Here is an 11,475-nt window from a genome sequence, read left to right on the forward strand (position 1 = left end):
CCAAATATCAATGTTAATGTAATTCTGTTAATTCCCTGATTTATCTCTTTGTGAACCCTAAAGTAATCCCACTGTTAATCCCATTCTAACGCCCCTGTCTTAATCCAACTATTAATCCAGTTGTTAATCCAACTGTTAATCCCACTGTTGTCATCCGTCCGTGTGTGTCTCTCCTGACCTCACCCCTCATTAACACTCTGTTCATCTGACACCGTGTGTGTGTGTGTGTGTGTGTCTCCCCACTAGGAAGCATCTCTGGGGCCTGTGCCCTCCTCTCCTGACTCTGACTCCTGCTCTTCATCTCCCAAGCCCCCCGCCTCTGTTAGTACTCACCCCTAACCTCACCCGTGTCTCTCACTCACTCGCCCATCTCTGTCCTTCTGGGGTTGAACTTGACTCTGAGCCAAACAGTTGCAAAACAGAAGATCTTTTTTTTTTTTTCACCATAACCTTTTGTTCCCTCTGACTGAACTTCAAAGACCAGGTTCTAACATGAACCTGTTTTTTTAATCTTTGTTTTGCAACTGGACGGTTCTGTCCATGTCTGAAATAATCAGTGTCAGTGTGATGTGTGGTTAAATGGTAAAGGGATAGTTTTTGTTTTTTTTAGATGTTCAGTGTGTGTTCAGCACCATGTCTGTGTGAGTAGGGGAGACATTATTTTTATAATTACATCTTATCTTAGAACCATGTTCTAAGATAAGTGCCGCCCATGATTGTTTTCCAAGTTACAAAGGTAAAAAAGTGTCCCCCTGTCCAAACAGGCTGCGTGGTGGACAGTGTGTCCAGTCTATGTAACACAGGTGATCTGAGATGTTGAGGGAATTTCAAAATAAAAGCCTGGGTTTGGTTCTGCTTTACTTTAACTTCCTGTCTGCAGTGGATGAAAAACACAGACGACCACGGGCTGAACCTCAGCTCCTCTGTGTTGACTTCATCTCCCCTGGTGGTGGTGCTGTTTGTGTTGGTGTTTTAATAAACTGGAAACTAAGCTTTCTTTTTCTTTCTTTTTTTCGTTCTTTTTCACGTCCGTTTTTTTCCCCCCGCAGCCGTCAGAGAAGTGTGGAGTTCTGAACGTGACGAAGATCACAGAGAACGGCAAGAAAGTGCGGTAAGGAAGTCTGAACTTTTTTAATCAAATCACAGCCTTAAAGTTTGACCCCAGGTTCCATGCCTTTATGTCCATTTTTCTCTCTCTCCCTGACTCCTTTCCTTGAGTGAATTGGGATTTATGACTATAACTGTATTCATCTTTTAAGGGAGAACTGTCTCACAGCAGCAAAAAAGACTTCTTACAGAAGACAGGAAATGAATGAAGAAAAAGAAAAAAGCAATGATTATAACAATCATAAAAAATAAATATTAAATCAAACATTTAAAATATATATTTAGATATATATTTATAAAAAGAAATGCAGTGAAATCCATGGAAAATCTTGTACTTAAAATAAAGGCAGTATGGATTATGATGTATTTGCTACAATGATAATACTGTTAGACTATTTTATTCTAATTGAATTCTCTTCTGTCTCTGCAGGAAGAACTGGACCTCCTCCTGGACTCTTCTGGAGGGAACTACGCTGCTCTTCACCAAAGGACAAGGTGGAAGTGGCTGGGTGAGTGGGAGACGGTCTAGAAAATATATGTTTACACAGTAAAGCCCCAAGACACAAGTTGAATCTGTTCCACAACAACAGTCGTCTGTCGATTCAATCATATCTCGATCACATTTTCCCCATTAAAAATAACTAATTAAATTAACCCCCATCTCAACATCAAAAACATAGATATAAGATTAGGATATAAGTTAGAGACAAACTGCTGAAAGATGTTGTGACTGTTGGTGGTGGTCACATCACAAGATTCTTAACAATACACACCCCGAGTTTTGAACTAGCAACCATCGAGATCTTAACTGTTTGTGAAATTGTTCTCATCTTTAAGTTAAAGGTTTGTTTCTTCTCCTTGTCCAGTTTGGAGGTCAGTCCAAACCAGAGATCACTGTGGACCTGAGGGGGGGCTCAGTGGACTGGGCCTCCAAAGACAAGTCCAGCAAGAAGCATGTGTTAGAGGTGGGTCGGAGCTGAGGTCATGGTCACATGAACTGTTTCTTGTTCTTTGAAGTTAGAGGTAGGAGGGAAACATTGGACATTTGAACGTGTCTTTTCTCTGCTGGTTCCAGCTGAAGATCAGGCAGGGAACAGAGCTGCTGATCCACTCAGAGAACGACAACGTCATCAACGACTGGTACAGAGCCCTGCAGGAGACCATCAGCACCCACGTAAGGAACCACACCTGCCCCAACCACAGCGGCTGTAGTCTCTGTGTTTCTGTCAGGTGAAATCAAACACAGTTTCCACGACAACAATCCCACGACGGTTGTTGTCGTCGGACTTCCTGCTCCCAGTCTTGTTGTCGATCCACAGTCGGTTCAGTTTATTTCCCTACGTTCTAAGTCCAAGGTGCAGCAGGAAAAGATTTTTACAACTGCTGGTGTCTCACTGGTGTCTGTCTCAGGCCTGGGAGTCGGACGAGGCCATAGAAGAAGATCTGCCAGAATCTCCTGGACCAGAGGGTCACGACAAGGAGAAGGAGCACAGAGACTCCAAGAGGGCCAGAGGTCAGTGTGTGTGTGTGTGTGTGTTTGTGTCGACACAGATTTGTCGCCATGGTGATCACTGTCCTCTCTCTCTCTCCTCCGTCTCCACAGCCATGAAGACCTCCACCAGCATGGACTCCACAGAAAACAAAAAGACCAGACACAAGTTGAAGAAGTTCCTCACCCGTCGTCCCACGCTGCAGGCAGTCAGAGACAAAGGTTACATTAAAGGTGGGACGCCTGGTTATTGTTGTTGTTGAGAAGGTTAAGGTCCAGCATTTTATCTCTTAAGGAAATGACATCAGAGGTCAGCTGTAGCTGTCATGTGACTCTGTCTGTGTTGTGGTGTCTTCAGATCAGGTGTTTGGCTGCAGTTTGTCCAGTCTGTGTCAGAGGGAGAACAGCACGGTGCCAGAGTTTGTCATGACGTGCATCGACCACGTGGAGAGCAGCGGTGAGTCTGCGGTTCTACACTCAAACAGTTCTGAGCTCTGTCAGTACCAGTCCAGGTCACTTCTCAATGTCCGTCTGCACTGTCTGATCTGATTGGCCGGTGGTCACATGGTGATTCACAGCTGGTGTTGTTGGTCTGATGTTCCTGGACTCACAGACTTTGAACTGACTTAAAACACAAACCAGGAAAATGATTTACATTTCCATACCCATCATGCCCTGCAGGTCTACGTGTCGATGGTTTGTACAGAGTCAGTGGAAACCTGGCCATCATTCAGAAACTACGATACGCTGTCAATCATGGTGAGTCACCCTGCAGTACGACTGACTGGAGTCATGTTGTTGTGACGGCCGGGCTGTCAATCATACATCGGAGTGTGTGTGTGTGTGTATGTGTCCAGACGAGAAGGTGAACCTGGTAGAGGGGAAGTGGGAGGACGTCCACGTCACCACAGGAGCCTTGAAGATGTTCTTCAGGGAGCTGCCCGAGCCGCTCTTCACCTTCAAGTTCTTCCACGACTTCATCAACGCCATCAGTACGAGTTTGTTTTTCCAAACACAAAAAAAGAAGGAGGAACATCAAACTTTAAAAAAAATCCAAATATTTCAGTGTCTTTGAGCAAAGAAGTTGATTTTGAAATGACGCCCGTTGTGTTTCCTTTGGCTTGTGTTGTGCAGAAATGTCGGAGTACAAACAGAGAGTCCAGTCCATCAGAGACCTGGTCAAGCAGCTGCCCAGAGCCAACCACGACACCATGCAGGTTCTCTTCAAACACCTGAGGAAGTAAGAAGTACTTTGTACTTTGTAAATCCTAGGACCTGATATTCTCAGACTGAACACAGGGAATCAAACTACAAATCGATACAATTCTGTCTTCCATGTTAACCCCCCTCCCATACTGATGCACCCTCTGGGGGTCCTAACCCACAGGTTGAGAACCACTTTATCAAAATATATTTTTGAAGCTGAAGAATGGCTGTGGAAATTGCACATGTTCTCCTGTTCGACCTCCACGGTTCCTGTAACAGGAACCCTTAAATAGTTTTTCGACCTCCTTTTCCTGTAACAGGAACCCTTAAATAGTTCCTGTTCTTTCAGGTGTTTCCTGCTCCACGTAACTGAAACTCATAGTAACCTGCTAAAGGTTAGAGGTTTTTCGGTCATTAAAGTGGACCTACTAGGACAGAGGACTCGCTTCATGTTTTACACACGTACTACTACTGTACTACCTACTCATGTACTTCCTGAGTATTTCTACTGTACTTTACTGTGCATGGTTCCTTGAACAGTTCCTGATTCCTGGTTCACTGTTGTCCTTCCTTCCAGGGTGGTGGACCACGGTGAGGAGAACCGTATGACCACTCACAGCCTGGCCATCGTCTTCGGGCCCACGCTGCTGCGTCCTGAAACAGAGACCTTGAACATGGCCATCCACATGGTCTACCAGAACCAAATCGTGGAGCTGATCCTGGTGGAGTACGAGAATATTTTTGGCAGGTAGACACAGGCAGCACACGGTTAGTGTTGAAGGTTCTCAAAAAAACAAATCACATAGCTCCTTCAAACGCAGCACGGTTCTGTCAGAACCAGTACCGGCCCAGTCCACCATCATCTTGCTTCACCCAAACCTCCAGACTGTGGGCCAAAAAAAGTTAGTCAACCAAACTGGTGACCAAAAACATTCTTCCACAAGTTTCTCCTGGAGCCACAGTGACGGCGGTCCTCCTGTCCTCACACTGGACCTGGAACACACCTGGATCCAGAACACAGACCCTGAGACTGAAGGGGCAGCAGGAGGAAAGCTCTGACCTCAGTGACTTCCACCTACATCACCAACACTCCAGGGGAGAGGGAGGAGAAACCAGACGGTTGCTCTCAGGACAGCTCCGGACCTGGGTTTGGAGCTGGAACAAGAAGAAGACGACAAGTGGATGGAGGCTTCTGGAAACTGATTGATTTATTTTTTTTATAAACACATGAAAATCTCTTCCGTTAGTTTGGTTAATTCCAGGTCAGACATCACGGTGTCTCAGCAGATTAACGACCTGGGCCGTGACCCACCTGTGATATTCAACCTACTCTGAATCCTGATGTGTTTCACCGTGAGTCTGCATCTGGACCAGTGTTTGGTCACATGACCTATTTCATTCCTCCCGCCAGCAGCAGGTCATCTCCGACCTGGTTTGGACCTCTTTTAAAGCAGCACTGATGCTGTTTCCTCTGAGTTATTTTTTTTAATTCCTCATTTTCTGTCTTTATTCATTAGTGGTTTTCTTTATGTCGGAGCTACAATCACCTGAACCTGACACTAAATCTCTCTGTCCCAGAAACATGGCTGCCTGGAGTAGTTAACTAAAGGCTCATCAAATATTAAATTATCGTCATGTTAAATCAATCCACCGGGAGGCGTACGCTCACCACTCGACTGCTCTCTCTGGAACCTGGAGTGATTGAACCGCCCACTGGACTGTCCATCAACAACAGGGGTTTTTTTTCAGACTGAACTGTTTAAAATCCTTCATCTTCGTTAAAGTCAGATGTAAAGGGAAATAAAGTGAGGAGATGAGGCAGCGTTCAACCTGCAGCTTCAGCCTCTCTCTGAGAGACAGACCAACAAAGCAGCGCCTCCTTCAGTCCTTCCTCTGAAAAATAAAAAAAAAACTTGAACTGGACCTTTAACTCTTGTGTCTGTGCTCCAACTCCTCTTCAGCTTTAGGAACAAATGATGTCAGAGAGGTCAGAGGTCAGACGCACGCAGATGTTAGTGGGGGGAAACAGGTTGAAATACACCTTTACTTCATGTGTGTACAGTGTACATGGACGCGTGTGTGTGTGTGTGTGGTTTAGGCGAATGGATGAATGAACTGATGATGTCATCGTAAAAAAATCTTAAATAGTTCAGTTGCCTGGAGACGGCTGTGGAGAGATGGTGTTTGATGGACAGGTGTGAAGGTCAAAGGTTAGCACTGGGTCTGTGGACCTTCAGCTCTGAACAAGTGGACAAAGGTGTGTGTGTGTGTGTGCGTGTGCGCGCTGCCCACTTGAACAAACTGGAATAAAGACGAAAACCTGGACGTTCTCTCTGTGGGCTCTTCATTACACTGACTCAGTGTCTGTGGATCTTGCAGCACCTGAGCAGCCCACAGAGAGCTGAAGAACTTCACCAAACCTGAGCAGAGTTTTATCAGAATTGTTGAGCAAGTTTAAAAATAATATTCCTATCTTTGTCACAGGGAAACGTCTTGTACACAGGCCCTGAAGGCAGAGAAACTTTGGACAAAATCGTCCACTCAGCAGTTCCGCAGCTGATTTTATTCTGCCCGTCTTCACTGTCTCCCCCTGGAGGCAGATTTTAAACATTAAAAACTCCCCACAGATCCAAAGATGAAGGTGGAAAATAGAAATGGGAACAGAGGTTAAAAAGTCGGAGCTTGTACTGTAGGAGAGCAGCAGGAGGTGAAGAGGAGGAGCAAAAACGTTAGTCAAATAAAACAGGTCCAGTGAAGTTTGGACATCAGGTTTTATAAGAGTTAGAAGTCATAATTAGTCAGAGGTAGGCTTCCAGATCTACCTTTAAATCAGCCAGGTCACATGGAGTTGGGCCTGTGTGGACTTCCACCCCCCTGTGGTTATTAATGGCTTTACATGAGGCCAGAGTTGATTTCAGCTCTGCCTAATGAGTCTTTAAATGCTGTGTACACAGAGTCTGACCTGTTTAATGTCACTGTGACTGTGTTGATTCAAGACGGAGAAAAACGAGAAAAGAAATGATGATGAGATTCTTCCCCCGGGGGGTGAGGGCAGTAATTAATTCTGCTGCCACAGAGAGGGAATATTAATCAGCTAATTAGCACCAGCAGAACATAACTATAAATACCCGGAGCGATGAGTCAGTGGTGGTGTTTGAACTGTGTTTGACGTCAAAATGCTGTGTACACAGAGTCTGACCTGTTTAATGTCACTGTGACTGTGTTGATTCAAGACGGAGAAAAACGAGAAAAGAAATGATGATGAGATTCTTCCCCCTGGGGGTGAGGGCAGTAATTAATTCTGCTGCCACAGAGAGGGAATATTAATCAGCTAATTAGCACCAGCAGAACATAACTATAAATACCCGGAGCGATGAGTCAGTGGTGGTGTTTGAACTGTGTTTGACGTCAAGGTGTAGACGGAAAACTGAGAACTGAAACTTCCTAATGAAACTGAGGTTTGTTCTCTTTGTGCTGTGACGCCTTCATCTTCATCATCACTGTTATCTGTTATTACTGCTACTACATTTCTTACAGTTTTACTGGAGCCGGCAGACTGGTGGTCTCATGGCTCCAGGGTCAGAGCACTGACTGGGCCTGAAACCAGAGGATCGAAGGTTTGAATCCCACTGTGGCTGCTGCTCCCCAGGAATGATTCAAAGGCAGAGGTGAGATGTTGTTGTTTGTATCTGTACAGGACAGGACGTTACAGGACAGGTGTGTTTGTTGAGCCTTTTTGTGGTGTTTCTTCTTCTGCTGTTCCAGGTCGCAGCTTCTCTGGATCATCTTTAAAAACCTAACACCATCTTCCACTGAAAGAGTCCTGAAAATGATCCAAGAAATGAGAGTAAATGTTGGAGAAGTGAAGCTCTGAGGTCTTTGTCATGGAGCTCCTCCTCCTCCTCCTCTGCTGCAGGTGATCCTGTCGTTCATCACACACTCCTCTGCTCTCTTCTCATTCTCTCCCTGGTGCTTCGGTGTTTTGTACATATTAAAGCAGCTTCTACTCTGGAGCCTCGGAGGAGTCGCCTGTAAACTCCTTATTTTATGATTGTGTAATAAACCACGGCGGTGTAGGAATAACTGTAAAGTCCACGGCGTGTAAACATGACTGCATACATTTATTTTGGAAATTTAACGTCAGTCGTTGTTAAAAGTTGTCCATTAAATGTTAGTGGAAAACTTCTGGCCTTGAATATTAAATTCTACAGAGTTCTGTGAGCGTTTACAGCCAGAGTCAAACAGATGTAACATCCTCATGGTCACGGCTGCAGTTTAATGTCTGAAGAAGTGGTTGGAGTGAAGTCACTGATCTGGAGTCAGATCAGAAAAAAAACCCTGTTCCATGGATGAGTGACAGCTTTTACCAAAATAACCCTCGTCAAGGTCAGGAGGTCAGCAGAGATTGTAGAATTGACTGTAACACACTTTACATCTGCAAACGTCTCATTTTGTAGATGTTTTGTAGATGAATGTTGTTGTTTTTCCTGGAGCACATTTTCCTGCAGGGATGAAAGGATGACAACTCAGCAAATCTTTTACATCAACTTGACATTTCATTTCTTTTCCTGGAAAGTTTTACTCTTATTTTTTCTTTTCTAAATCTTCTTTTCTGATCACAGATAAAGTGTGGCTGTATCTTCTTCACATGTTTGGAAAAGTCAGGGCTGCTTCTTATCAGGAGAACGATTTCTCTTCCGCTCCTGAGACTGGAGGGAAATCAAACTCTGCTGCTGTGTTTTTTTTCTAACATATTCTCTGCACCAGTGAGGTCAGTAGATGATGAAGATCTGCTCTCCTTTAAACACCTCTGATTCGCTGCTCAGTTCCCCCACTGATTCTGTTTTGAGACTACGTTCTACAACAATAAAAGACACAAATAACAAAACCAGATTCCTTCAGGTGACGCTTTAAATCAATGTTTATTTATGTTGATGAAAATGTGTGTTTTTTTAGGACAGCGGTGAAGATAGTCTGAGTTCTGGATGAAGGTGTAGATGCTCCCCCTTGTGGCTCCTTAGTGTAAACCCAGAGCTGTCAGCCAGTGAGTCTCAGAGTTTTCTACCACCTTATATTTTTTGTACCACTCTCAAATGTTTGTGTCTTCCAGTGCCACCAGTTTGACCGACATTGAATTGATGGCGTCAGATGAACTTCACGCATATGTGTCTAATTATTCCCATCTATTCACAGCAACACACGGGAACAGGGGATCCTGCAGTCAGCTGGTTCTGTCGTCTGCTTCCTGGTTGGTCAGTCAACAAATAGCTTCCACTGTTCTATGTCAAATAATTGTTAAGGTTGAGGCAGGACATCAAGTTCACTGAGGAGGAAGTCCCTCTATAATGATTTCATTTTCTGCTGGCTTGGCCTCTCTGTTGTCCTACTGTCCTCACACCACATTAACCAGACAATCTTCTGGATAATTGAGCTGCTTTTTCCATTCACTGCACTTTTCAGGAGAACATTTTGCTGATGGTGGGGAATCAGCAGAGACTGGGAGAGAGACAGAGAGAGAGAGAGAGAGAGAGATGTCTGCACTAAGAGAAACTGAACGTTTGGGTTTTTGGTTTATTTCTTAGAGATAATTGAACTGTTTTTGCCTCTTGTTAGTTTTTACCTTACTGTAAAACTACTTCAAGGTGATTCTCTATTTCTCTATTTACTAACGTGTGTGTGTGTGTGTGTGTTATGCGTTATTGCCTTTTTATTCAGATCTGTGAGGTTGGATGAGGGAAGATTTAATACCTCAAAAATGGTGTCTGCGAGCAACTGCAGCTGTTGTCAAACTGTTAAGTTTTGTTGTTCATTTAAGTCGGCTGGTAATCTAGAATTACATTCTAGACTGAACTGGATTTTCGTAACTGAGAAACACGATCTGATCATTTGTTTTCTTGCAGAGTGAAGATGGGCCACTGCCCTGCTGCCAACCTTTCCAGTGTGACTTCAGATGACGTTTCTGTTTGGCAGATGTACAATAACTGAAGACTAAACCAAAGGCAAGGCAGCTTTAAAGACAGTAGATGGATGTCACAGACAATTAATTTTTTTTAATATTGTTCGTATTTTATTAGGAAATGCAATAATAATAAAAACAAACAACTGCGGTAATAGATAGATAGATAATAGAAAATAAGATAAATCCTTTTAAACTTCTTCACCTAACCTTGTGAATGACAGGACTAATTTCCTGGGCATAATGCAATGTCTGATTTGGTCTCGGATAAATTTCCTTAGCTGAAAATTTTTAATGAAGAAGTTGAAATGCTATTTCCGGAATTTTAATGAAATCCCACTCCCATTTATCCCATTAATGAGGCCATTAATGCTCAAAAATGGCGATGCTCCAGAGGAACTCATTTTATCTGGAGCTATAATTAAAATGTGATGCGTTACCTTTCATTGCATTAAAATTTCTCAGCTTCTAAATCTGCTTAAGGACTGCATTGTGTTGTTTTTATTTTTAAACTCAAGGTCAATGGATTAGTCTTTTAGTAAATAGCAGAGCAGAAATTATTGATCTGCAGCGAGGAGATCATTGTTACACGACACTAAGAGGAGAGAACATCTCCCTGAGCTTCAGGACCAACCAGAGTCCAGCTCTGCTACAGGGAGCACCTGGGTCTGCTCATCAACAAACATGCTGAGAACAAGAACAGGAGGAGGAGTTTATTATGAAGCATTGTACTATTTTATTAGTGTTCAACAATAACCTTTGCTTTGTTTTTTTAAATATTTGACTTCAATAAAGTACATTTGGTTACGTTCTTGTCTTCCCACTTCCCTCGTGCTCAGGTAAGGCATCAGGTGTAGCACGGGTTAAACAGCTTAATCACTGATCAAGGTAAGGTTAGGGTCAGAGGGAGTTGTAGTCAAATGAATAACTTAAAATATAATGAAATTTTGTGTACTCGCCCCCTGGGGACGAAAAATCAGAACGCACTTCGTTTAAACACTCGCTTTGTAGCCAAAAATTGTTTTTTAACAAAGTAACTAAAACGTTGATACATGTGAAAAAGTTGCATGAATTTATATCGTTATTTTATTTTATTTTTAATTCGCTTTTCTTCTGTCGAAAGATATCTATTTTCTTCATGTTCCACAAGGGCAGTTTGGCGTAGGAACACATTTTATGATGAAATCTTGTCTGGTGATGCGGTCGGTTGTTCGGTTTAGCTCCGCCAACAACAAGATCCATGACTCAAAGGTGCATCTGCTTATATGAACAAGTTCCCTCCAAAAGGTTGTCTGCTCTGTGCGTCGTTGTATATTTGAGCCACAGGAGGGCGCATGACAATGATGTAGTCGCGGAAACTCCTGAAATATCCAGGGAAACCCCGTGTCTTCTACGTCGGCGTCATTTGACGGGCATTACGTCAGTAAATGCTTGTTGGCGGAGCAAAACCGAACAGCACTTTGCTACGGGAGGCTTAAAGTTGTAACCATCCGCCAAGACCACCGAGTGAAACTTTGACGAAATAGTTCGTTTTGGTGAAATACTAAACCAATTTAAACATATTAAATAACGATATAAACTCATGCAATTTTTTTCACATGTATCAACGTTTTAGTCACTTTGCTAAGAAACTATTTTTAACTACAAAGCGAGTGTTTAAACGAAGTGCGTTCTGATTTTCCGTCCCCAGGGGGCGAGTACTGCTATATAAGAGTTG

At 43.4% G+C, this 11,475-nt stretch overlaps 1 protein-coding gene and 1 long non-coding RNA gene across 13 annotated transcripts in view; both read left to right on the forward strand.

The window, feature by feature from the left end:
- LOC103396800 (rho GTPase-activating protein 12-like) overlaps positions 1 to 5,725 on the forward strand; it is an 18,505-nt gene extending 12,780 nt beyond the window's left edge. For 5 of the 10 annotated variants that reach the window (XM_008335025.3, XM_008335026.3, XM_025052541.1 and 2 more), the window contains 12 exons: positions 247 to 321; positions 1,050 to 1,111; positions 1,538 to 1,616; positions 1,974 to 2,072; positions 2,183 to 2,281; positions 2,518 to 2,620; positions 2,711 to 2,830; positions 2,955 to 3,053; positions 3,278 to 3,355; positions 3,454 to 3,588; positions 3,731 to 3,836; positions 4,380 to 5,725. In XM_008335025.3, coding sequence (XP_008333247.1) covers positions 247 to 321; positions 1,050 to 1,111; positions 1,538 to 1,616; positions 1,974 to 2,072; positions 2,183 to 2,281; positions 2,518 to 2,620; positions 2,711 to 2,830; positions 2,955 to 3,053; positions 3,278 to 3,355; positions 3,454 to 3,588; positions 3,731 to 3,836; positions 4,380 to 4,554 — 1,230 coding nt within the window. In that variant the 3' untranslated portion in view covers positions 4,555 to 5,725. The remainder of the gene's footprint in view (positions 1 to 246; positions 322 to 1,049; positions 1,112 to 1,537; positions 1,617 to 1,973; positions 2,073 to 2,182; positions 2,282 to 2,517; positions 2,621 to 2,710; positions 2,831 to 2,954; positions 3,054 to 3,277; positions 3,356 to 3,453; positions 3,589 to 3,730; positions 3,837 to 4,379) is intronic. The other 5 variants (XM_025052540.1, XM_008335029.3, XM_017042143.2 and 2 more) reach the window with 1 other exon arrangement.
- A 1,280-nt stretch (positions 5,726 to 7,005) lies between these two features.
- LOC103396801 (uncharacterized) lies at positions 7,006 to 10,565 on the forward strand. 3 transcript variants are annotated; one of them, XR_003048709.1, is made up of 3 exons: positions 7,006 to 7,470; positions 7,568 to 7,718; positions 8,425 to 10,565. It is a non-coding gene; the product is annotated as an uncharacterized LOC103396801 (long non-coding RNA). The 3 variants fall into 3 exon arrangements; XR_001761679.2 differs by having other exon boundaries at positions 7,015 to 7,470; positions 7,568 to 8,846; positions 8,996 to 10,565; XR_003048708.1 differs by having other exon boundaries at positions 7,008 to 7,470; positions 7,568 to 10,565.
- Positions 10,566 to 11,475: the final 910 nt, after the last annotated feature.

This window comes from Cynoglossus semilaevis, chromosome 20, assembly GCF_000523025.1.
Source record: "Cynoglossus semilaevis isolate Cse_v1.0 chromosome 20, Cse_v1.0, whole genome shotgun sequence".
NCBI lineage: Eukaryota > Metazoa > Chordata > Actinopteri > Pleuronectiformes > Cynoglossidae > Cynoglossus > Cynoglossus semilaevis.